Source organism: Lytechinus pictus, chromosome 1, assembly GCF_037042905.1.
Source record: "Lytechinus pictus isolate F3 Inbred chromosome 1, Lp3.0, whole genome shotgun sequence".
In the NCBI taxonomy this organism is placed as follows: Eukaryota; Metazoa; Echinodermata; class Echinoidea; order Temnopleuroida; family Toxopneustidae; genus Lytechinus; species Lytechinus pictus.
In genome coordinates, this window is record NC_087245.1 from 15,482,531 (window position 1) to 15,509,717 (window position 27,187).

Below are 27,187 nucleotides of genomic sequence, written 5' to 3' on the forward strand. Positions count from 1 at the left end.
ACATTGCTTTGTCATCAGGAGCTGAAAAATATTTAGGTGTCATTTTCCCCCAAAAATCTTAATATTTTAGACAAATTAAAAATAAAAATTGACAAAAACATTTCATATATATGCCAGTTAATTCTCAACACAAACATTTCAGATTACACTTTTTTGTTCAGTTGTGACATATCATGATAGAAAATGTAATATAAATAATAGATTTGACATTTACATATTTCTATGAAATGATGTTTGAAGATATAATAACAAACAATTTAATACATTTGGCACGAATATTAATTTTTTTCTTCAAAGAAAATTCCACCTGAAACAATCCCAACGGCATCCATATCATGTGAAAGAGCTTAATACGCTCTTTCATTTAATACCAAATTCATCGTGGTAGTATTAATATTTTTGAAGATAGAGTAAATTTTACAGAGTTTGGCAAGCGAACAAATTTTACTGAATTCCATGGGTGTACGTAAGCTTTCGGCCTCAACTGTATACATTTGAAGTATAAAGGTGACAAATACTCCTGATACTTCAAACATTGGTCAAGTCAGCTAGAACATGATGAACAAATACATAATCAATATCTGCCCTGATATATATAACCTCTCTTATTTCAATTCCATGAAGATAATTTACAAAGGGTATTCTAAATTTACAATATCCCTTGGAGGCCACCTTGCTAATGACCTTACAACTACCAACTAATAGCTGAGAATAATAAGGCTCTACACACACGAAAAATCACATGCTCTTCTTATTGACTTTATTTAAATTTAACAATTTAAAGTGATGCAGCACAGCAGAATCACAGAACAAGGGGAATTTAATAATACTAGTACAATGCAAACAATTATGAATGCAGGATAAAATGACAAGCCTTAGGGGAAATTTCATCATTTATGTACAATAACAGGTCTATTAAATTTCCCGAATAATCATAAATCATTATAAATCAAAATATCTTGAACTACCAGTACATTTTATCAAAGTACTCCCCTTCCAATTTATGCATACTCTCGTCATTTCCTGCAGCTTCAAATAACTCCTCATGTATTGTGCATGCCACACACGAAATTTATTTATCAGCATAAAAATGAATCATAAAACATACAAGAAGAAATTATAAATCTTCATTTGCCTCTCTCCACGCAGGTGTAGGTAAAATGAACAAGTTATTCCTTTAAATTCTCAAATGATACATCAAAATATTATTATGGTTTCTTGTATACTGCCGGGTTGAAGATTTAACATTGTGTTTTCAGTATATCATATTCATCATCAGAGTCCACATACACTGAGTGTTGATATACGATTGCACAAAAAATTACTTATATGAAACAAAATTTTGTTCTTCATCACCAAAACAAAGTTTGATTCACTTCATGGTGATAGAAATATACATTTTGCTGATCTTTTCAGTCAAAAGAAAGAAAACACACCACAATATCAGAAGCTTTGTAGTCATTACAAAGACTTTGTTGAGTATAAGAGGTTTAAAGACTCTAATGGAGTGTTGCAAGAAACTTGCTGATCAAAAGTCAATTTACAGCCCCAAAATCAATAAGCCTTGCAATTAATTGCAATTTTGAAATCGATCAATGGCCTGCAGCATTTATTTAAGTATAAATTGATTTGCTTTAGATGAAATTGATCTATTTAAATTTGCAACTAAAATTTGCGATTGACAGCAAATATTTTCTTGCAACAGCCCTTACGAAATCATAAAGCAGCATAGAAATGACCAATTAACTTTATGCTGCATTATATTTGCTTTTGTCTGAGTCTAACCCTATGTGGAGGTGAAAAAAAACCAATGTTTTTCCAATATGATAGCAGGCATATTTCTTCACATTCATTTAAATGGTCTCAGGTTAAAGGACATATTATCGCTGCCCTCAGCAAATATACATGTACATTCCCTTTTTATCAGGTTTGCTTTATGCTACTGCTTCAGAAACTAGACCAGCCATTCTCAATTACTTTTTTTGAAGCGCCACATTTCTTGTTGAGAATCTGTAATGCTCCACTATCCCCCGCACTATCCATTATGCAAACCAGCAATGTATCAGCGGAGGGGGTCCAGAGGCCCCTGGTGGGGGTCGAGGGGGCAGAGCCCCCAGAAGTTTTTGAATATGAGGCCTTTTAAATTGCCCAGAGGGGCTCTAATTAATATCAACAGAAGAAATACAAATGCCAACAAACTACACAATATGAATATTAAAAGAAAAATTACCAGTGACTTTTTCACAACATACCAATGATACCACTAGTTCAAACTGTTTTGCACCAGACCTATTGGCTGAAGAAAGTGGCGTAATGAGTAAAAAAAAAAATAAGGGGACAAGATATGGCAGCTGAAGCAAAAATATTGAATTTTTCAATACAAAAATCTATATTTTGACATAATATTAAGAAAATAATACAATGTTCCACTCTTTCCCTTTCCTTTTCTTTCCTTTTCTCCTTTTTTTTCTTGGCCGTGAAACACTTGGGGGGCCCCCAATCCCCACCCCCATCTGTACGCCAGTGGCTGAAGTTACGTTCCCCGATTTTGCAAGGGCTGAAAATTAGGCGTTGCACTGCACTAACGCCCCAAACTGCCCCTCTCGATAGATCTCTCTCTCTACAACTCGTGTTAAGCAAGAGTGCATGCAGGCAATCACAGCAGGCAATACATCTGACCATACATGTATTTCACTTTTACAACTTGGGATTTTAATCGGCTCCGGAAACAAAGTTTCTGCTTGTTATGTCCCAAAGTCAAAATCTTTTATGATCAGGATGTACTTTGAATATCATATTATTTGATGTTTAACTCTTAACCAAAACGTATACTCTGGAAATGGAAAATTTCTCGCCGTTGAAAGAGAAATCCTACAAACGGGGTTTTCAAATCACTTGTGTGGAACATTAACTTTGTACAGCATAGAATAAATAAAAAGGAGAACACCATCGACCCTCCATAATAGGGGTTATCGAGTGCTAAATTGGACAAAATTTGAGGAAATCAATTAGCAATTAAGTGTCAAGTAAAGAGTTTTTGTTTTCTCTTTGTATTAAAATGATCACCAAATCCTTATTTCCAGGTTACTGGTAGATACATTTTTTCTCACCAATTTTTCCTTATTTTTACGTTCTTTTTTTATACCTGCTCCCAAGCGCCACTCCGCAAGGCTCGGTGCGCCACAAGTGGCGCGCGCGCCACCATTTGAGAATCCCTGAACTAGACTTTATTCCATCACCTTTCTAATTAACATTGACCATATTCTTACAAGGTGTACTTTAAAAAAAAAAGAAGATGTACATGCCTTAATATTATTACTGGTGGTTATTCTCTCTACCTATATTTTCAGTAGATTCATTAATGACGTTTGAGATGATTACCACACAGAGATTCTAATCAACATTCATTACGTCCTCATCTCCATCTTTCTTCTTGTCTTTTCCTCCGTCATCTTTCTTCTCTCCCTTGGAGTCTGAACCACCCTGAAGAGCCTTGCTGAAAGCCTCAATATCTGTCACAAATAAATAAAAGACTCAAGAGTGACTACAAAACCCAGAGTAGGTGATAATGCTGCAGTCACATTTTCCCTATGGCGGCTGTACAGCAAGTAAAAAACAGCCATTCTATTCATTCTTATTCAAACCACCTATATGTAGCTATCCTACAAATATTAAATCGGCTGTTTTTGACTCGCCATAGGAGAAATGTGACTGCGCCATAAGCCATGTTGTTAAAATTTTGATTAACAATTATTATTTAAAGCAAAATATTGACGTGATAATGGATACCATGGATAAGGTAATACTTCAATTTGGAAAGAGCAAAAAGGAGAATAGTACTTGCCAGTGTGAATAGCAAAGGTAGCATTAACACTAACAATTGACTCTTATTTTACTAAAAGTGGTCAGAAATCATGAGTAGAATACAGGATAATCTCTAACATGGATATATCAAAGGAATTCAGGCAATGCAATTTTAATCAGTCTCATGCAAACTTTCAGTTTGCAATCTCCTCTTTAATACAGGCAAATGACTTGTATTCACGGGTTACAAGATATGACGATTCAAGATTTTACTGTCAGAAATGATTGTGAATCTGATACTTTCTTATTGTGACTACATGTATTTCTGTTTTTATTTTAAATGACAAACTTAACCCGTTGACTATTTAATATCGAGCACTTTTAGAAACGTACGTCGACATAGAGGACTGGTACGAGATGACGTCATTTTTTGGCCTGCCATATGCCTCAGGTCCTCACACACGTCCACTATCAAATTCGAGAACCTCGCCACATCCATTTTGCGGTTTTCCTAAATCATAGACGACGTGCACGTGAGTGACGTCATTTTAACCGTTCAAGCCCAGCATGAAGATCAACCTTTCCCTTTTAAAACACAGTTTTCAGTGACTTTTCACAAAATTAATGTATATTGTACGATGCATTATGTTTATCATATTTGAAATTGCTTTCTGATCTCCAAAATATAAATTGATATTTATCCTAACTCGTGTAAAAAGGAATCAAAGCAAGTGAAAGGGCACGTGTGCACAAGTTGCACCTTCGCATCACCCGACCGGGTCGCCAGGCGATGGTGCGCCAGATCTTCCGAGTCGGGCAGCGTGTCATGACCCAATGGTTATCGCGCTGTTTCACGTGGACTTACGTACACGTACAAGTCGAGTGAAATCTAAAGTATTCGCATCTGTAGTGAACAAGGGCAGACGACGACGTTGACTCGAACGATCAGATGACTGCTACGTCGTTCTCGTTCACTGCTCCTAAAACTCTCTACTTACTTACTTACTCTTATTTACTTGTACAGTGACCACATGAGGACTGTTGCATAAAAGTTACTGTTAAGGTAGCTTTGAAATCCACTCTTCCATGAAATCTTTCGAATTTGATTGACTGTTGAGCACTCTTTTTACCGTGGTAGTTACCAATGGATAGCAGTGTTACCATAATAATATGTTTTATGCAACAGGTTCCTAGTTCTGTGATGCAGCGGTTTAAGCCATTCTTACCTCCTTTATTAGCAGCATCTGTTGCCTCCGAGCTGAGACCAAACTGAGTCATAAGAGGACCTAACTGACCGGACTGGAATGCAGCTGTAAACATACCCAATGCCTGCAAGAAAGAAAGAACAGCTTACATGTTTTTGTAATATTTCAACAGGTACCAGCTTTATATTTCATCAGCAAATCAACATAATGATAACTGCATTTAAATCATCATTAACACAATTTCACAGATGCCCCTCAATCTTCATCAGCAACTGCCCAAGGGACCCAGAGCTAGGACAAGAGCTTTTAGTGATGTTGCTCTTAGACTTTGGAACAACCTTCCCACTAAGTTGAGGGATTCCTCTTCATTAAACTTATTCAAATTCTCCCTCAGAATTGACCTCTTCAATTATCCTTGTAAGTTTACATTGTCATTATTGAACCCCTTTTATTCTGAATATATCATAGCCTTTATATGGTGTATGTGTATGTATCGGCTTTACTCTCTTATGATTCTAATAATTTATTCATATTTTCCGCCTGGTGAATATTCTGACATGATTATTCAAAATGACAAGATATTTAGCTATCGATATCTGTTAATTGATTGCCAGTACTTGCGTGAAAGGTCAATCTGAATGTGTAAACATAAACAACAATGGCTGCCTCCAGTGACATGCTGAGATTCAATCTAATTGAAGATGGGGATTTAGAGGATTTTATTGCTTCAACAGATTTAGAGAATACGAAGGAACAGATCAAGTATGTGCAATATTTAACAAATACTGCACCATAGTTTATGTTAATTATGCAGATCTTGACGATGTTGAATTGAATAAACTGTTGTCCTGATTTTATACTGGTGCTCGGAGTAAAAATGGCAAGGACTACTCGGTAAAGACAATGCATAGCATCACATTTGCTCTACAACGTCATTTCTTATCTTCAAGAGGAATAAAACATCATGGAAGGTATAGAGTTTGCTTTCTCTAATCGTACATTCAAAGCCATATGAGTGAAGCTTAAAGCAAAAGGGAAGGCATTGGTTAAGCACTAACCCACTAACAACAAAGCAGATATGAAGCTCATTCAAGAAAGTCTCAACATTTCCATCCCCAGACAGCTGCAACACAAAGTTTCCTTAGATTGCATGCTATACATTGCGAAAGGGCGCATGGAATATTTGCAAGGAATGATTTCGTTCTACACGAGGAGAATGGCCATGAATATTTCACTCTGCAAGACATGTAAAGAAAAAAAATTACAAGGTAGATGAAGATGTGAGTCTGGGAGAACAAATGCATGGAAAAACTTAAAGTATTACCGTACCAATATGGCAAAGGCCAAAGCAGGCTTGTGTTCAAGAGGGTGCTAAGGTCTTGTACAATAATGTGTCCTTGTACACAATACTCTTAAATGATGGAGAAAATCAGCAAGAGTGCAAGGTGTTCCAAACCTTACACCAACTATTCGCTTCGTGCCACGAGCATTACTATCCTAGATCATACGGATTTTCCTCGCGGCACATCATGACCGTTTCTGGTCATCGGTTCGAAACGTATATAAAAAACTATGAAGAACAAGTGATCATTACAAATAGACATGTCCAAAACTCTTTCTTCTGTTATTCAACAGACCAGTGAGTCAGAGTCTGTGTCCACCAATAATCATGACCAAACATCAACATCAGACAATTGGGACTGTATGTTCGATGACAAGGAAGATTTGTTCACCGACAGTCAATTGGATAGGGCTCTCGGTGCCATCCCGAACTCTTATCCCCTGCAAGATGTGACTAATCAAGATATTTCCTGCCACCTCGGAATCCATAATTTCACTGGAACTTCTCAATGCATTGTATATTTGATTAATGTTTGTTAGTCATTTTTTTTGTAAAGTGCTTAGAAGAATTATGTATTTAAGCGCTGTATGAAAACAATATTTATTATTACTAACTTTATTATCTACATAGAATTAGTGATCTCAATATTCAAATGTTCATGACTTTCCTATTATTAATTAAATCTTCTTCAAACTTTTATTGATTTTTTTTCATATGAATTAAACTCGCTTCAAGGATTTCAATCTCCTTCAATATATCAGACAGGGCATAGGGATACTTGTAACATTGGAAACAGGATGTGGAAAAATATGAGGGAACTACATAGAAGAGAACTTTAAGAACGGAAGGTGAAAAATGAAAGAAAATTTTTTCGGACCTGTTTAAACTGGGGGGACTGAAGAGTGGCCCGAAGCTGCTCAGGATCTTTTGGAAGTGATTCCCCCTCTGGCAAGAATGGAATAAGCTTCTGTTGAATCTCCTGATTGGCTAGAATTGGGGTCATGGCTTCTGAAGTCATCAGCTGACTCAGGTCAACAGCTGTAAGATAACAAGAGCCGAGTAGAAATTAAATAAAACAAAGAAGTTACACAATGCAAGCATAATTACATACAAAATAATAATAATAATTTGACAGAATCTGACTTATTTCAGAATCTTCACCGATAAAAATTTATCAGAAGGAATAAAAATTGCTGACAGAAAGTGATGAATTCCTGGCAGGTTCTGCTAATTGTACATTTGTACACATGACAATAAAGATTGTCAAACTACCCATACCTACCCAATTTCTTAATCAAGGCTTCAGATATTTGTAGGAATAATTATCAACAAACAAGTATTATATGACATGCAATGAAATATAAGAATTTAATAATATACCTGGTTGTGCAGGTGCTGCATCTCCTGGCACTAGAAATGAAATAAGATAATAGGAGAATTGATTTATCTAATCATTCATTTACTAAATAATAATTTTAACTACACTTTCTTATAACAGGGATCCCATAAAAATCAGAATGGTGGATGTTAATTGCTTAGAGTAAAAAAGGTTTAGTTTTTTCATTCATTTTACACTTCATTAGTTAAAGCATCTTTTAGCAAATGATACAAAGTATGTATTAATTGTAAAATCCTACAATTATTTAAATCTCTGAGCAACGAACAGAATAAAATCACATATTCTCCCATCATAATGTCCATGCCTACCCGAGGTCTTGCTTTTATCTGTTTATTTTGTCTACTTACCAAGATATCTTTCTGCTCCTATTTGACAAGATATTTTATAGAAGGATCTGATTCTTGGTTGTGGCTGATGATAAGGTCAAGATGGATCATGTACTTCACCTGCCTTCACCAGGGTATAGTTACAATACCCATAGAGATAGAGATTGAAGTATTGGTTAAGATCACAACATTTGATACATATTACTGGGATGATAAGGGTAATGTTAATCTGATGAAACCAATCGAGACTGTGATCTTAAAGGGAGATAACAATCATAAAGATAATTATTAACACCCAAATGACTTACGGTTCATGGAGCTAAGGATACTCTGCAAGTCCCTCAGCTGAATAGCAGGCTGTCCTGAAGCCGGAGCAGCAGCTGATGCAGCAGAGGACGTAGTAGAAGCAGGGGTAGCACTAGGAGCAGATGACGGGGCAGTGGCTGGAGTGGTAGATGGCCTAGCTGCTGGGGTGGAGCTTTGAGTAGTGGCAGGTGTCACATTGCTGCTAGATGATGTAGCAGGACGAGCAGAGGATTGGGTTCTTGATGGTCTGTAAAGACAAAATAACAGTCATCAGTCAAGTTTATATAATGGCTTTGTGCATAAGTCTTGTTTTACTGGCAGGGGAAAATGATGCTTCAAATAATAAAATGGCATTATTCAATCTGTCAAAATCCGGTTACTGGTCAGGAGGGGCTATTTCGGCTAAACAACAGCTCAGGGGCTAGGGCAGATTCTACCTCACAAGATTTTGGTCATTGACTGCACAATAAAGCCAAAATTTGGCTTGCATGTCATCTGCAATATAAGCCATAAATTTGTATAGATTATTTTCCACAATAGTGTCATTCATTCAATATGTGCACTTTTTGATTGCTGATTTATGTGTCAAATCAGACTTATTGCTATCAGTTCCAAATGAAGCACACTATTCTAAACATATACTTGAAAAAAATAAGTTTTTATTTTTCATTCTCAAGTATTTGTTTGTCAATCTCCTCATTTATAATGCTTGATCTCAGTGAAATCACTGATCAGTTATACTCTTACAATCATTAAAAGCAATAGGTTAACAAATTCTTATCAGAAAACCAAAATCAATATATATTTTAATGAATTTTGACTATAAATCTGGCAAGATAACACACAATGTGTACCAACTATACATGATATCTAGTTTTAGAGCATTTTTTTGTACATCACGCCACAGTAATGCATTGTGTAACTCCAGAACAACATTATCATTAATAGAGATAGAAACTCAAGCAGGTGACAAAATTTTTGATGTAACAGCAATGGCCAAGAATTTGAATTTGAAGGATAAGCAAGACTTATGTTTATAGATTTAATCAACTTCCATGTCTTAACTGAAAACTTTAAATCTGAAAGCTTACGTTGACTCAGATCCACCTCCAGATCGAGCTCCTCCCAACATGCTCTGCAAACCTAGAGGACCTATTAAATAAAATAACCACAAATAATATATCAAAAATTATCTGCACAAGACATCTGAGTATGTAAATTCTTAGACCATATGTGACTGACCAGCCACCCCCAAAACCAACAATAAGTTGCCAAGGAAGGTTCTCTGTAAATAGTGAAAATAGTAATGGTCTTAAAAGGGACAAATCTGAAAATTAACTTATCTGAAAGAGCAATTCTTCTTCATACTGTAAAAAATTGAAGTTCTATGGTTGAATAAAAGAAATGATACAAGAGTTTCTCTGATACCATTTTTTCAGACTGCTTGGAAGTTTTACCGATATTGCACAGTGTGCACATCTCATGCTTGAGTGAACCCCAAACTTGTTTTCTCCTTTTTTTTTCAAAGGGGAATGAAACCTTTGGAATAAGTAGGCTTGTGTCAAAACAGAAAAATAAAAGAATAAGAACAAAGAAAGTTTGAGAAAAATCTGACAAATATTGAGAAAGTTATGAGCATTTGAATATTGCAATCACTAATGCTAAGGAGATCCTCCAATTGGCAATGCGACAAGGATGTGTGATGTCACATGTGAACAACTTTCCCTTTGATGGAGTATAAAATACCCTCAAACTGTATCTTTCTGCTTTTTCTTGTGGTGATACAAACTCTTTATCCATGATGTATTCTTAAAAAATCTGTATTACATGCCTAACTATAGAAAGAACACATGATCTACTGATAAATGTGATAAAAGAGGCAATTTAAGTGAAATATATACTAAAGTAATGGGGAGAGTTGTTCACAAGTGACATCACACATCTTTGTCGCATTGCCAATTTGAGGATCTCCATAGCATTAGTGATCGCAATATTCAAATGCTCATAACTTTCTCATTATTTGTCCGATTTTTCTCAAACTTTCGTTGATCTGTTTCCTTGATTTTTCTGTTTTCACAAAAGCTATCTTGTTCCAAAGGTTTCATTCTCCTTTAAGCACTTGCAGACTTTCCTCTTTTTCCTCTGCATTCAAGTACTTGTGAGGGTTACTGTTGATCAATTTTGACAATTTATATACTATACCATTGTAAGCTTAGAAAGTGCTTTTTTCATGCTCAATAAAATATCATTATTCATTTTGGGCAAATCATTGGTTTTGAGGTGGCAGGTCACATATTGACTTATCATGAAGAGTTGATATTATAACAGAAAATCAGGCCATCAATCCCATATTACAGTTGTTTTCATGTATATTGAATCCTGAGCACCGACAACCAAAGTCAGGATTAATTGGTGTTCATAATTATACTGTATTCTTGAATTTCACTATGTAAAAAACAATATGAAATCTCAATTTGTAAATGGAGCTGGTACATGCAGTTAACGACCACCATAATGATTGAGGGTGATAAAAAGAGAGAACAAAATATACTGCTTCCTTGTTCTCATAAACTAAAAATAAAATGGGACTTGCAATTTTGAGATCAAATATCATTTAATTCAAATCAGTTGTTAATACTGATTGCATCTCTTTATGTCAGAGAATCCATGACCTGGAGACTAAGGCTTACCGAGTCCACCCAGACCTCCTCCACTGAGGAGCTGCATCATCTGCTGCTGATCCATGTTTCCTAGCATTGACTGCAAACCTCCCTCACCTTCAAATAAAACAAAACGAGAACAGGTCTTAACTGTTGATGTCTTTAGTGCAAGGCCACTTTTTATAGGCCAGAGTTCTACTTTAAAACACCAAATGAAATATTAAAAGAGCACACAAATATGAGGCCATTCAAAGTCATGGCCTCAGTGACGTTGGATTAATCTAACCTCCTAGACTTAAAAAAAAATATTATGTTATTCCCCATAAAATAACCTTAATAAAATATAAATAAATGCACAAAAATAATTATGAAATGAATAAATGAATAATATAGTAAAAATACCGAGGGTAAAAGGCTTATTTCCCCCCAAATAATACCACAAGTTATCTGTAAAAGAGCCCCTGAGCATAGACATTTGTTCCAGTACAATATCATATATTCATATGTAATTGTGAATGAACAGAAGTGATCCCCCCCCCCCCCTCCAAACAAAAATCAATTTACAGTATGCTCCAGTCACTTATACTTCTTTTGCTAGTTTGCGGGTGTTAGTGGTGCTGATAGGGGGCTGGGGTGAAGCATTCCATTTTGATTCAATCAAGAAATTCTGAAGTGCCTTATCAAAGGTACAGATGAGAATGAAAAAAAAAGGCCTTTTCATGATTCTCATAAATTGAAAAGCATTCGAAAATCTTAAGTAATGAACATAGCACATCAAAATGTACGGTTTGGACAGAGAGGGGTATGAATGTTGCAGTTATTTTGAAATAAGTATATTTTCACATGGCAACTATTAATATCTTTCAAGTTCATGTGTAAGTATTTGATCTTGTTGTTTGCTTCTAATGGTTCATGCAGCTCCACTCATCCCCCTTTTTTTTTGCAAGATAGGATCATTTCCCAATTCAGGGGTAATAAAATCCATGAATGATCCCATTAATGAAGATGCAGTATTACCACTCCATGCAGAGAGAAGTATACATACCAAGTGCTGATCCAAGCCCACCCAAGTCGGCTGGCAGACCACCAGTGCCCCGTCCTCCTCCGAGACCACTGGAGCCAGGGGCAGGTGGATTATTGAGCACATCATTTACCTTCTTGCATAATTCCTCATCCTTATCAGTCTTTGGCTCCTAGAAAAATATATAAGGCAATAATTGAATTGCTAGTGAAAGGTGACAATTAAAAGACACAATTTCCCTTTAGTATTGGCAATAAAGTATATAACCCACCTCTAATGATATTAAAATGATAAACAAAAAAAAGAAAACATTAAACTGGGATACATGTCACAACAAAATCATAGTATCTTGGGGTGATTGTTTGTAAATTCATGCATACTTTTATAAATGACTGGAATATGAAGTGTCAAAATATATTTCCCGATGTTTTAACAAATGTGAAAGAATCTAGCAAAAACAAATGTTTAGGAAAACAATTTCGCTGTAGCAATCATTATCATGAATGCAGCGAAATTAAACCTAACAATTAACAGAGACACAACAAATTGCAAACTGACTTCAAATTCACAAATGAAGGAACAATTTGGATTAAAAAGCCTAGATAATGGAAAGGGGGGGGGGGGGGGAGTAAAAAACACAAGAGTCTCTTTAGGGTTAATACTGTTTTTACATAATATGACAAATTGACAGCCGCATTCATAATCACCTGCATCCAAAAGAAAAATTTGCGAGCAGAAGACTTGAACTTCAGGAGGTAAACCCTTCCAGTGGTGCATTGTGGGACACGCTTGAATTCACAGTCATCAGGGAATATAATCAGATCCTGAAAAACAAAGATTAAATTAAAATCATAATTGTTGAAATACATGGAGCTGTATTATTGTGATTTATTCTAAACAAAATCACTTTAGGCAGCTTCATGAATAAGGCGCTGTGTCTTTTCATAGCAAATTTTCCACTGACAAATATCTAGATGAAGAAACATTATAAGAATTGTATAAAGAGGAGCTAACATTTGACCAGGTGCCTTATATTGTATCTTTTTACAGTTATAAAAAGTAACAAGTGGAGTGCCTCTGGCAGTCTCACCTGCATCACGCGATTCAATCAGCAGTGCTGACTTTGAACTTTAACATAATTATTCACAAAAAACACAATTCATGTAATGATACAATACTATGTTCATTGACAATAAATGACATTTGAACTAGGTCCATATACTTTCTAAGGTATGCTGTCATTTCAAAAACTTAACCTTCGGTTAAGATTTGATGTTGACGCCGCCGTCGTCGGAAAAGCGGTGCCTATAGTCTCACTCTGCTATGCAGGTGAGACAAAAACTAGATTAAATTCATGCATAATAATGAAAATATAAGACTGCTGACTGGACAAACATATATTAAAAAAAAAAAACAATGAAATACATGTGATTAAAGAGAAAATAGATGAAAAGCAAATAAATACATGTAGAAAAATGATTGTGATAAAAATTTACATAAATTTGAAGAGAAAAACTTTTTAAAAAGACAAAAATATTGAAAAGATAAAATAGGTGAATATCATTTAACAAACAGACCACCCTAAAACGGACAAACATAAGTGTAATGAAAATATGATACAGTGTATAAAATACATGAATATAAAATGAAGAGACTAGTAAATCAAAGAGACAAAATTATTGAAAAGATGAGGAAAGAAGTGAATATAATGTTGAAGGGAGTACAAAGGACAAATGAATTTATGAGACAAAGTTAGGATGAATAAGGAAAAGGGTGAACGTTGCAGAGATAGAGATTATCAGACGTGCATACAGTATTTTACTAAGATATAATAATAAAAAGAGATGATGAATAGAAGGTGAATAATTTATGAATTCATATTTGGAGGTGAAGGTCTAGTTGCTAGTATAATATACCATATTTTCTCCTTTCGCATATGATCACATGAACAGGAAAGGTCATACAATAGTAGTGCTGCCACCAAACGGATGTCCGAACGGTTTCCGCCCGCGTGGACGGAAAACGGTTTTCATTTTTCGGGTTCGGGTATCCGTGCACACTGATTCACCACTTTCCTGTCACAAAAACTCATTAAATTTAGTAAGACTCACCAACAAAATGTTTTAGTCGCCAATATAATCACCAATATCAATTAATCTTCTTCGGTAATATATTCCCGCCAAAAACCATCGTTTTTATATCAGTTTTGAAACATGACCTTATATCAGTTTTGGAGCAAGACCGTCCGTGAATGGAGTAAAGTTCCGTTCTGACAACGATGGCGATTTTACTATGGTGTCGTTTATGATCGTTTTTCTTTCCCGTCTTATGCTTTGATGATTTCAAATGCGTAACTCATCGTATATTAAACTTTAAACGATAGTTGTTGGAATAAAGGGATTAAATCATTAAAGTAGATTAAACATTTAAACAGCGTTATTTTTAAGTTAAAAGTGTGGAGGAAAACTTGAGAACGTATTTCCTTCCTATCAAAATATCCTTGACTGGCAAGAAGTTGACCTAGAAATAAATTTTAAAATGCCTGTTAATCGAGGCATCTGTTCAGCTCACCAACTCAATTTCATTTCGACTTCTGTTTTAATGTGTACTGTCAATTATTATGATACTGATTTACTGGTGATTATGATAATGGCGGACTTTGTGATGAATGATGAGAGTGAAACTGAAATGAATGACGATGATGATGAGTGATGGCTAGTGAAAATGATTTTAAATGATTTTCAAGATTGGTGAAGATGATAGCGAAGAATGATGATGAGAATTATGAAAGAACGATAATTGTCAAGTGAAAATCTCTTTCATGAATTAATATTTAATATATAAATTACAAGACACACATTTTCCTTTATTTCAGTTTAAATGGCATATCCACTATAAATTTTGATATCCATCATCACGTAAACAACAATACTTAAAAGGCGGTATCGTGCCAGAAAGGTTTATGATGTGCGCCCGCCGAGTATGTGGTCGGTTGTGAATCGACTTGTTTTTGCAGTAAAACTTACTGGTGATGAATGTAAGTGATTAGTAACTGTTACTGTGATTAAATCTTGTCTTGAATCTTTGTTAGAAGTGTGATTGTGTTTCAGAAGTTGAGAAATGAGAAGCTTGGCTATAATTTGGGGAATGGGGAGAAACCCGACATGAAAATGAAAATATTCCAAGTACGATCCCATTTGAAGGTGTAGCGAGTGTAATGTGACCAAATATACATGTATATCGGACGATTCACTCCAGACACGTCCAGACAGGACAGCACGTGCGTGAGCTGAATGATGTAGGCCTGTCTGGTTTTAGACTTTTCGTAATAGTAGACTCGCACTTACACTCGCCTCGGTCAAATTCATTGCATCTTATTTCATTCGATCGGAACTAAAGTATAAACACACATACTCTCGCAACCATTAAATGGGATCGTAACTAGGCCCGACTTGTATAACTCAAATAATAGTCATTTACTAATAGCTTACACAGTCATAAGATCTACATTTGTAGCCGTAGCCTCACGCTAATTCACATTAGTCAAATCCGATTGCAAAAAAGATTCAACCCAAAATATTCAGCTTCTCGTAATTTCGCGGTTTTCAGAAATATTTTAATTAGCGCACGCTGACTCTCGCCATCATCGGATAGGTTCAAAACTCAAATATAACTGAAAATCTTAAATATAACTCAAATAAGTGCAAATGGATATTATTTTTTATATTTCAGGGTAAAATTTACCCGACACTGAAAACCGGACGGCGGACGGGTATCCGAATATTGAAATATCCGTTTCAAGTCAGGCCTATACAATAGTAATACAAACTGCATTAAAATTCAACAGTAATAATACATGATTTTATTTTATTCAATGACTGTATTTTTGTTTTGGTCCACTTATGCTTCTAAGATCTAAGTGTCCGATATTTGGGCACTTTACTCCCCGGAGATTTAAAGAATATTGGCTAGTTTATGAGATAATGACCGTCTGCGAAGTATGGACACACGCAAAGTTTGGACTCACTGCCATAAATGATTTTTAATTTTACTCTCTGCTCTACTCTAGGACACTTGTTCACTGCAACCATCCTGCCTGTGGGGAATCTACAGGTAGGACTATGGCATGCCAATGCTGTACACAGCACACACTTTACAAATGATTAAAATATCACTTTTGTTACCAAAATTACTAATTTCCATACAGTTGCAATTTATTTTTCATTAGTAACTCGGGAATAATTTTTGTATTCACTAAAGCGCTCAAAAACTTGGATTTTGGGCATATTATTGTGTACGCCCTCTATTGGTGGAAAATAATATGGCAAGAAAATTTTCATTTTTTAAATCTCTATAACGGACACGTGCGTCGCGTAATGTTGGGGAAGTACAATAAGAAACAAGATGGCGACGTAAACATCGGGCAAGTCTCTTCCGTCTTTTCACAATATTTTTTCTCATTTTTTTGTTGAATTCTTGTTTAAAAATAAAACCGAGAGCGTAGAAATGTCGGAAATGAAGTTTTATCCCATGTACATGATTTAGGGCTAGATCTTTTGGAAGGAAAGTAGAAATCTCAGACTCAGGGCGAAAGTTTCAGCCTGAAATTCAGGTTTTTCAGCGGTACGTGGAGATGAATGGGAAGGAATACCTGGCTTCATTGAGAGTAAGCATACGTTAGTAAATGATTTTTACTCTCTAGCACTCTAGGCAACACCGCAATACTTACCCGTGTTAATAAACTGGGACTCCACTCATGCGCATTTGGGCCGCCCTAGCTTAGAACTAAAGTTTATTATCTAGAAATTGTTAAATTATACTGATAAAATATATTTCATTAAATAGCTTGATACTGTTTGATCGGTACTCACGGGTTCTTTTTTTGCATTTTCAGCCCAATTCTCACAATTCTTGGGAAATATTCGCGACAAATCTTGTCGCCATAGACAGCTACATGTCCATCTTTATTTATAAATGGAGCGCCCTTTACGATAGTTGTTAATGCCGCGGAGAAATCGTTAGGCATTTTGGCCTGTGTTCAAGGCGTAGCTGTTCTTTTTTTTTTTTATAGGTATGAGATCGAAATCACAGCGAGTATTTACACTCTTCCATAATGATTCCGAAAGGGAAAATGATTCCACATGGGCGCAAATTCCAGGGGGACATGTCCCCCTCACCTAGAATAGTAGGGGGGCACATTATGAAATGTCATCCCCCTACTATTTTTGGTCTTTTCATTCAAAATCGAAATAAAATATGTATTTTGGAAGAGACGATCTTACTTTTGGGGTGCCCTTTTTTTTTTGCTTGTTTGCTTATCAACTTTCTTTTGGTCAAGATGACCTTCTTTTTGGGGTGATAAACCTTCTTTTTTGTTTTTGTTTGTTTGTTTTTTTCTTGTCAATTTTCCAGCCCCTGGTCCCGGCTACCTTTGGGGAGAGATTTCCGCCCTTGCCTAACAGTACACTTGATATTGTTTGCGAATCTGCGTGGGCGTCGGGGGCTGGGAGATGAGGAAAAGCGGTGAGACGAGAAAAAAAAATAGAAGGAAAAAGAGGACAGAAAAAAAGTGAACGAAAGAAAAATTAATGGAAAATAAAAGGGAGGAGAAAATAGTGAGAAAAGTGATGGGTAGGTCGAGATTTTATGTGTCTGTGCAAAAAGAAATGAGCAGAGGTTGAGATGTTGTCTGTTTGGGCAAATGTCTGTCTGTTTGTTGGACTGGCGCCTGTTGCAAAAATTATTAAGCTGATGGAATCAGAAAGTTCCAACTGCTTCATGTCATACCGACAGTGACAGGATTAAGCGGTTGTAGGTATAAATCACGCTCTAAAACTGTGTTCTTTATTAAAAAGTTGTCCTTCATATTCATTTTCGCAAAAGAATATCAAGTTTTCAATTAATTGTCTATAGTTATCCTGTTTATGATAAAAATACTTAGAAATTGGGTTAGGTTAGGGTTATCAAATTATCGGGGCAGAAAATATATTTTTTCAGTTTGCGCGTTGAGCTGGCATTAGTGATCAGTGAGATTATGTTTTTAATGACATTCATTCTATTCACAGCAATATATTATTAAACATAGCCGCATGAATTATAGATAGGTCTATAGTTATCAGGTGAATAATTTACCGCTACACACTGATCATGCGGATACTGTTTTGTAAAGGGGAATTTCACCTTGATAAAAAGATTGTGAAAATATAGGCCAAAGAAAAATAATTTCAAAACATCGGTGAAGGTGTTATTTAAAAACAAGTGGAATGCCTCTGGCCGTCTCACCTGCATCACGCGATTCAATATAGCAGCAGTGCTGATTTTGAAAACTACTATAACTCGCACAAGATGTTCAGTGATACTTGGTTACTCTTATTTCCACGTTTTATGAACTAGACCAATACACTTATAGAGATATGATGGCAATTCAACAAATACCCCCAACGTGGCCAAAGTTCTTTGACCTTACATGACCTTTGACCTTGATCATGTGACCTGAAACTCGCACAGGATGTTCAGTGATACTTGATTACTATTATGTCCAAGTTTTATGAACTAGACCAACACACTTTCAAATTTATGGCTGTAATTCAACAAATACCCCAATTTGGCCAAAGTTCATTGACCCTAAATGACCTTTGACCTTGATCATATGACCTGAAACTTGCACAGGATGTTCAGTAATACTTGATTACTATTATGTCCAAGTTTCATGAATCAGATCCATAAACTTTCAAAGTTATGATGGTAATTCAACAGATACCCCCAATTCGGCCAAAGTTCATTGACCCTAAATGACCTTTGACCTTGGTCATGTGATGTGAAACTCATGCAGGATGTTCAGTGATACTTGATTAACCTTATGTATAAGTTTCATGAACTAGGTCCATATATTTTCTAAGTTATGATGACATTTCAAAAACATAACCTTAGGTTAAGATTTTGATGTTGATTCCCCCAACATGGTCTAAGTTCATTGACCCTAAATGACCTTTGACCTTGGTCATGTGACATGAAACTCAGGCAGGATGTTCAGTAATACTTGATTAACCTTATGGCCAAGTTTCATGAACTAGGTCCATATACATTCTAAGTTATGCTGTCATTTCAAAAACTTAACCTCAGGTTAAGATTTGGTGTTGACGCCGCCGCCGCCGCCGCCGTCGGAAAAGCGGCGCCTATAGTCTCACTCTGCTATGCAGGTGAGACAAAAATGGAGTTAGTAGAATTTCGAATGCTTGATTTGTGACGTCATAAACGAGCAGTTGCTCAATATTCTATGTAATATAAAATGCCAAAATTTCCCATTTTTAATGGTCCGTAATGACCCACTTTTTTCTTTTTGGAGAGAGTATGAAGTTATCTATTGATATACTGAATGTACAATAAAAGTCATTATCACGTATTTCTTGACATTTCATTTACTTTTTACCATAATTATATCCGATATAGATGCTCGCAAAGGCCTACGCCGTCACAAATAATTATTTTTAAAATCTCACCTTTAATTTTTTTTTGGTGGGGGATGGATTTTTCCTGAACGCATACCAATTTTTCAAATTATTTTTTCTGCTATTTTCATAATTAACTTTAAATAAATTCACCTATGCACTACTTAATTTTTTCAAAGACAAAATAACAAAATTACATCTAGTCTTCATCATCACCATCATCACCAACTTCATTCTCATCATCATCACCACTACCACCATCATTATCATCATCATCATCATCATCACCGCCACCATCACCACCACCATCATCATCACCAAGATAATTTTCATCATCATCATCTTTCTTTTTTTTTCTTTTTTTTTCCCCTTCCCTTCTTCTTTTTTTCCTTCCTATTTTCCTCCCTTTTTAGAGGGGCACACCACCAAATAAAAATGTTTGTTGTTGTTGTATATAAGTTGGCGGATGCCTCATGAAATGAAATAAAAGAGAAAATAAGGAAATGGAAAAAGTAAGAAGGATAAGAAGAAAAAAAGAAAGCCAAACAAACAAGACAATATAATATCAAAATTTCGTAATAAAGTCAGTCAGTTTAATAATTATGTTTTCAATGAAATGAGACATAAAAGAATTGAAACAAGTAAAATGGGCTACATCATAGTTAAAAAAAATAGAGGGAAGCTCCGAGACAATAAAAAGTGTTAAAAAAATCAGAAAAGACTTTGAAACACTCTGAACACGAGTATAATATAAAAAAAAATTGGGAATAAGCGAGGACAAGTAGCTGAGGGACCCCCCCCTCTCTCTCTAGTTATTTACTCAAACTCGCATAATATATACAAGAGAAGAAATTCTTACTAATCAAAATATTGCGAGCAAAAAGCATGAGCTGACATTTTTTTAAATATTCAAAACTGATAGAGAGACACATTTTGAACAATTCATGAAACATAATAATCATTCATTATAGCTACCAATCGGATTGCGACAAGATCTGAGAATTAGAAATTCATTAAAAGCATAAAATTGTATAACATTAAAATAAGACGGGCGCAACGCATGAGCTAAAGCTTTATATACCAATTAAAAATTTTGACATTTTTAGCGCTTTCGGTAGTCATGAAAAAGATTCATATTTCATGAAAGCTCAAATCCCGAGGAGGAATATTTTTTATTAATTGACTTAAAAAAGGCTGTTCTAATACAGCCCCATTTAATATTTGATTACAAGTCTCGTTAAACAGTAAAAGAGGAAAATATAAAGCATATTGTGTTCCTCAATTCTCTTTCTCTTTAACCCTATTTTTTTTATTTTTATTTTTATTTTTATTTTTTTTTGGGGGGGAGGTATTTTGGTTAAAAAAAAGAGAAAAAACTATAATTGCTGGCTAGTGGGTGTATAGTGGTAGGGACACCCCGCCCCCACCCCCCCCCCCCCCCCGTAGTTACGCAAACATGGGACCAAATGATCCTACTTGTTCCAAGGCGAAACTTGTGCAATCAATTAAATGTTATTTTTGAGAAAATTAAAGCTTGCGCTGTTTAAATTCAATCTCTTTTACCTAAATTTGCGATAAATGCTAGCATTATGAAATATATAATTATCAACGTCTGGCGAAAAGAATAACCAACCGATCAGCTGACGAGAACGCGTATCACGTGATCTGCATATCAGCTTCGATCGCGAGTCAGAAGTGAAGAGCAACTGGCAATAAAATCTGGAAAAAGTCGTCAAAATGTAAGTTCCCCTTCATTTCTTTCAATTTTTTTTAATTGCTAACAATGCTTTAACTTTCTTAAACAAAAATTTAATGAATAGACAGTACGATAGCTCGTACTTGTGTTATAATACACAAATAATCATCTTCACAAAGATTTCCGACACAAAATACTACAGATGTCGCCTAGTATAAGTATGAGGTCCATACATGTAATGTTTGGACCTCATTGGTACTACTACAGTATACCCAGTTGTTGTGTGTCCGGACAGGTTGTGTGTCCGGACGATCAGTTTTAGAAAGTCATTTGGAAAAATTTACAAGCAAAGTTTCATAAAATGTTTAGTACGAAATGTTAGGTAATATTATAGAGAACAAAACAGAAGATGATTACAACTATTGAATTCGTATTTTTAGTGTAATCCAAAGACAAAAAAGAAGGCTTCAAAAATATTAAGTGTCCGGACACCCCACCCCCCATCCTACTAGGAGTGCTCTCTAGAAGCCTCCTGGCTAGGTAACCCCTAGACCAAAAGCTTCGGTCTCTGTTATGTTGGTTGTTCAGCTGAACTCCGTTGGCTTCACTCACCAAATACAGAGACCGAAGTTCTAGCGCGATCTGTACAGGGGACTCAATGGCCATATGTTTATGTACTTAAGATCGGATAAAACGGGGAAGTGAATTTGTGCGACAGCCGAGGTAAGTCATTGTTTTTTTTCCTTTTAACTTGATTTTTCTCTGTTTTTTTGCAATTAATGCCAAGAGGGAATATTAATTTGCATTTTGGTCGCGTTAATTTTCAAAATTTTTATTCATTAAAGACAAAAATTGAAGAGCCCCGACGGGGGGATTTTGCATTGCAAGTCCCCTAATGGTGGCTGCACGCTAGCGAGCCGTCTGTGTACGAGGAGAAATTAAAAAAAAAAAAAAAAGTTAAAAAACTCCTCGAAACAGACGGCTGCCAGCTGTCTAGGTAACCCCCCCTCATGATGACCCCGCCCCCATCCATAGGCGGCGGAAGCGGGGGGGGGGGGGACAGGTCCCGCCCCCCAAATTTTTAGTTGATGACCTTTTTTTTTTTTTTTTTTGCTTGTCAAAATTTTTATTTGTCACTGTTTGTGTACATTACTAAATTTCAGGTGGACCCCCCCCTAAATTTTTTGGCTTCCGCCGCCAATGCCCCCATCCCTTCTGGGTTCCAATAATTTTAATGCTTTAGTATTAATATTAGCATCCTACCACGTCATGTTACTTGTTACGTTAGTGTTATTGACTTACGTCCACAACTGTGCCAGATGTGCGGTCTTTCCAGCAAAAGTGCATGAGCGTATCGTCGGGCTGGTGAAGGAAGACAAGACCCTTTCTCTTGTCGGGAGTCACAGTCGTTCCTTTCAATTCCATTTTACCAGCTCGAAATTCCACCAGATTTTTACTGGATGGACGACCTCCGGTAGCGGAACTTCCAAATAATGCTCCAGACATGATTGACTTGGTTACAACAAGGCAAATATATTCACGTAAACTGTAAAAATTACGGCAGATCTCACTGATGATGAGAATTTGTAAGTGACAATGCGAAATTTCGATAAATGTGGTGTTTTTGATGGGCCAATGAAAAAGGAAAACACGGAGTTCTCGTGTTAACCCATCTCGTCGTTATCTTGAATTACATTTCTTATGTTTGAACCCTTTTCAAATTCCATCCATGTAAGAACAGAATCGTCGAAATAATGAATATCAAAAAGTAATATGTACCTTACACTTACAGGCCTTGTCATATTTCATCTGTAAAGAGAGGGAGAGAGAGAGAGAGAGAGAGCGGAGAGCCCGGGGGGGCCACTTACATTGGCGAGTGGATACCATGCGCGACCAAAAAAACACGTAAAAAGGATGTCTTTTTCAAGATAGGGCACGTTACGTACGTAACGTAATAAGGGTGTCAAAAACACTAAAATAATGAAAAAACGGTATCTATTTTTGCTAGGAAAGCTTCGTGTTTAGGGTCAAATTTGCGAGGGTGTAAAAAAATTAAGACTAAAATGTTTTATAAAGGATGTACTTTTTGCCCCAAGAGTCAACACTGTTTAGAGTATGATTTTGCGCGAGATGTGCAGGGGCTGTACTAAACCCAATCAGGTAAAACCGACGACAGTGCACATAACAATAAAAGTATCGTTGTACTTGTTTAGGGGGTCAATTCAGGGAATACTTGCCAAGAGTATTGTTTTGTTTCCAATACTTGTTAAGAGTAGGGTTTCACACACCAATACTTGTTAAGGGGTGCATTTTCAGAATATGGAAAATACGTGTTTAGGGTGCTTTTCGAGACCCCATGGTCGCGCATGGTATCCACTCGTCAATGGAAGTGGCCCCCCCCCCCCCGAGGGCGGAGAGTAACAAGTGGAACACCTCTGGCAGTCTCGACTGCATTACGCGATTCGAAGCAGTGCTGACTTTGAAAACAGCTATTGAATAATTATTCACAAAAGAAACATTCATATGATAATAAAATATATAGGTCCTTTGACCATGATGATGTGACCTATGACGTGTGAAAAACAATCATTCATATTTGATTACCCCTACGTCTATGTTTCATGAAGTAGATCCATAAAATTTCAACAAAATACAGATAAGGTGAAGAACTGACTTGGGTCCAGTCTCACCATTCCCTTGAGAATTTTGAACACTGTTATGGCATCACCTCTCCTTCTCCAATAGTGTAGGGATACATGGTTGCTCTTATGTTTAAGATTCATGAACTAGATCCATAAACTTCTAAAGTTATGATGAAAATTACACAAATAGGTCCTACCCCAACATTACCAAAGTTCGTCAACCTATAACCTTGGTCTTGTGACCTGAAACTCGTACAGGATATTTAGAGATACTTGATTGCTTTTATTTCCAAGTTTCATGAACTAGCACTGGCGTAAATCCTTGCGTCACACCTGTTGTTCAGGGGGGATGATCTATTGTTCCGTCCCCCCTGAACAATAGGTGTGACGCAATGATTTACGCCAGTGTGAACTAGATCTATAAAATTTCAAAGTTATGATGACAATTTCCACAAATGGCATAGCAAAAGTTCTTTGACCATATTGACCTTTGTCATGTGACCCGAAATTCAGTTAGGATCTTTAGAGATACCACTGGCGTAAATCCGTGTTGATGGGTGGGGGATGACTGAAATATTTTGGGTTTTTTTTTGCAATCATGTTTTTAGATATGCAAGGAATTGTCATTGATATGTCCACAGTGGCGTACCGTGGGTCACGGCATTGGGGAGGGGGGCACCAGCAAAATGTTTGAATCACTGAATGAGCGCGCTCAGTTGCCAGTTATACTGACCTAATAGATACATTTTCTGGACAATATCATTAAACGGATATGCATCTCACTGATCAAATAATGCGAGCGCGAAGCGCGAGCTGAATTTTTTAAAATTCACACCTAAAAAGAGACATTATAATCAAATTTGTGTAATCATGATAGGTACCTGTCTCGCTAAACAATACGAGTGCGAAGCGCGAGCTGAAGTTTTCGTATATTTTGACCCCAAACAGCGAGATTTTGAGGAATATATTTTAGGAATCCATTAAGAGTATGCACATCTCACCATCATGACCATATTCATCTAATGCGAGTGCCAAGCGCTTGCTGGTTTATAAGAATTACATCTGAACACATGAAACACTTTTTGTAGTCATTGCAATCATGATCATCATACGCATCTCACTAATCAAATATTGCGAGCGCGAAGCGCGAGCTGAAAATTCAGATAATTCAGACCTGAAGTGGGGCATTCTAAGGTTTCTTTGTAGGAATTAACCAGGACCATACGTATTTCAATATCCAAATGATGTGAGCGCGAAGCGCGAGCTGAAAATTTTTGATATTTAGATCAGAAGAAGGGACATTTTAAGGACTGATTTTAGGAATTCATGAAGAGCAGACATATCTCACCAATCCACTAATGCGAACGTAATCACGGACAGGAAATGTTTCATATATACGAAGACCTTAACATGGGGTAATCACTTTTTGAGTCATGAAAAAGAAGCATATGTCACTACATAAAACAATGATAACTCAAGTGCTAGGAAATATATTTGGTTTATATTGACTTGAAAACGGGATGTTTCAGTACAACATGATTATATATCTCGTTAACAGACAATGCAAGCACCAGGAACAATGAAGACGTAGGCCCTGGGCAAATTTTGTTTCATGAAGTTATGATAAAAAAGTTTCTTATGTAATGTAACATAACATAATTATAATATAACATTATAATGAATAATATTTTCTTCTTTCCCACTATACGCTTCTCTTCCTTTCTCCCTCTTTTCTCCTTTTCCCCTTTTCCCCGTTTTTTATTGTCAGCCGATGGGGGGGCATGTGCCCCCATGCCCCCCCCCGTAGTTACGCCACTGTATGTCCATATGGCAAATACCCCTCCAATATTATTATCTTTTTTACCCCATGATGGTTTAATGGTTTTATTAGAGATTACATTAAAAAAGAATTGACATTCCATCTTAATCCCTTCCCAAAGACCCCAACATTGATGAATTGGAAGAAACGGGAGTTTCTCTTCAATGTTATAATAAGGACATAAGTATTTCGTTTGGAAATTGTGAACTGGCTCTTTATTTGCATTTTATGATTCAATAATATTGTTTTATTTGTTAAGCGGTATTTCAGGAAGAATTTTCACCAATAAAACAATTATCTCTTGTGATTTTTTTTTCATTTCTTTCGTAAAAAGTGGGGGGATGTTTGTACAGGCCACCCCCCCTCCTCGAAAAGTGGGGGGATATATCCCCCCACCCCCCCGGGATTTACGCCAGTGAGAGATACACCCTTATCCTTATGTCTAAGTTTCATGAACTAGGTCCATATACTTTCTGAGTTATGACGATATTTCAAAAACTTAACTTTATTGGTAAAGATTTCGATGTTGATTCCCCCAACATGATCTTGACCCTAACAGGTAGGCCTTCTTTACAAAAAATGACCTTTGACCTTGGTCATGTGACCTATGTGACCTGAAACTCTAGCAGGATGTTCAATGATACTTGATTACCCTTATTTCCAAGTTTCATGAAATAGGTTCATACACTTTCTAAGTTATGATGACATGTCATTATCTTAATCTTATACATGTATAGTTGGTTAAGATTTCAATGTTGACGACACCCCCGCCGTCGGAAAAGCGGCGCCTATAGTCTCGAATGAAATGCCAGAACATGCATCGAGTAGACAGTAAAGGCTATCACGGTGCAGTATTGAGCCTATTACTTATTGATCACATTAAAAAAAGGGACATATCAAGAAAAGGCAAAGTACATTATGTTATATGAAGGAAAATAATTCGATATCATATAAGCTTGATCTCATGCATGGTTACATCGTATTGAAAGTTATTATTATTATTGCCTATACAGTGCGTATCAAAAAAAAATTTACACTTTGAAAAAGCCCTGGGAATTAAAAAAAAAAATACAACATGTGGGTAATTTCTTCACATATAATCTTGGGTTTGGGTCTCATCTATCCAATGAAAGTAAAAGTTTTGGCAGAATGTTACACTTGAGTGAGCACTGTCCATTTTTGTAAAGCTCGCAGAAATCTGTTTGCGCAGAAATGCTCGTTTTCACGCTGTGTCAAGGGGAAAGGGCGACATCAAACTTACCCTGCGAAACATTTCTCTTACATTTCCCTTGCACTCTAAGTCAATTGAATTAAAATGGATACATTCAAGCATTTTGTAACAACTTTGCCACCCAAATTGAAATTTCAACACTTAGTAAACACAACATTTACCCTTTTTGTGCCAGCTGGATCTGAGGACATAACTGAATCTGAACAAAAGTTTATATCAGACATCTCCAGCATTTTTCACTAAGTTTGTGTCATTTAAAGTGGGTTTACATTTCATTTTTCATTTAAT

General features: G+C 36.2%; 1 protein-coding gene across 1 annotated transcript; it reads right to left on the bottom strand.

Annotated features, from left to right (window-relative positions):
* Positions 1–738: 738 nt before the first annotated feature.
* LOC129258152 (proteasomal ubiquitin receptor ADRM1-like) lies at positions 739–22,821 on the bottom strand. Its single transcript, XM_054896525.2, has 10 exons — positions 22,510–22,821; positions 12,771–12,887; positions 12,088–12,235; positions 11,073–11,159; positions 9,474–9,534; positions 8,385–8,629; positions 7,732–7,761; positions 7,229–7,389; positions 5,031–5,133; positions 739–3,512 (listed from the first exon to the last, which is right to left on the bottom strand). Exons 1-10 carry the CDS (start codon positions 22,711–22,713, stop codon positions 3,394–3,396), a joined length of 1,275 nt encoding a protein of 424 aa, XP_054752500.1. The 5' UTR covers positions 22,714–22,821; the 3' UTR covers positions 739–3,393.
* Between the last annotated feature and the right edge of the window lie 4,366 nt (positions 22,822–27,187).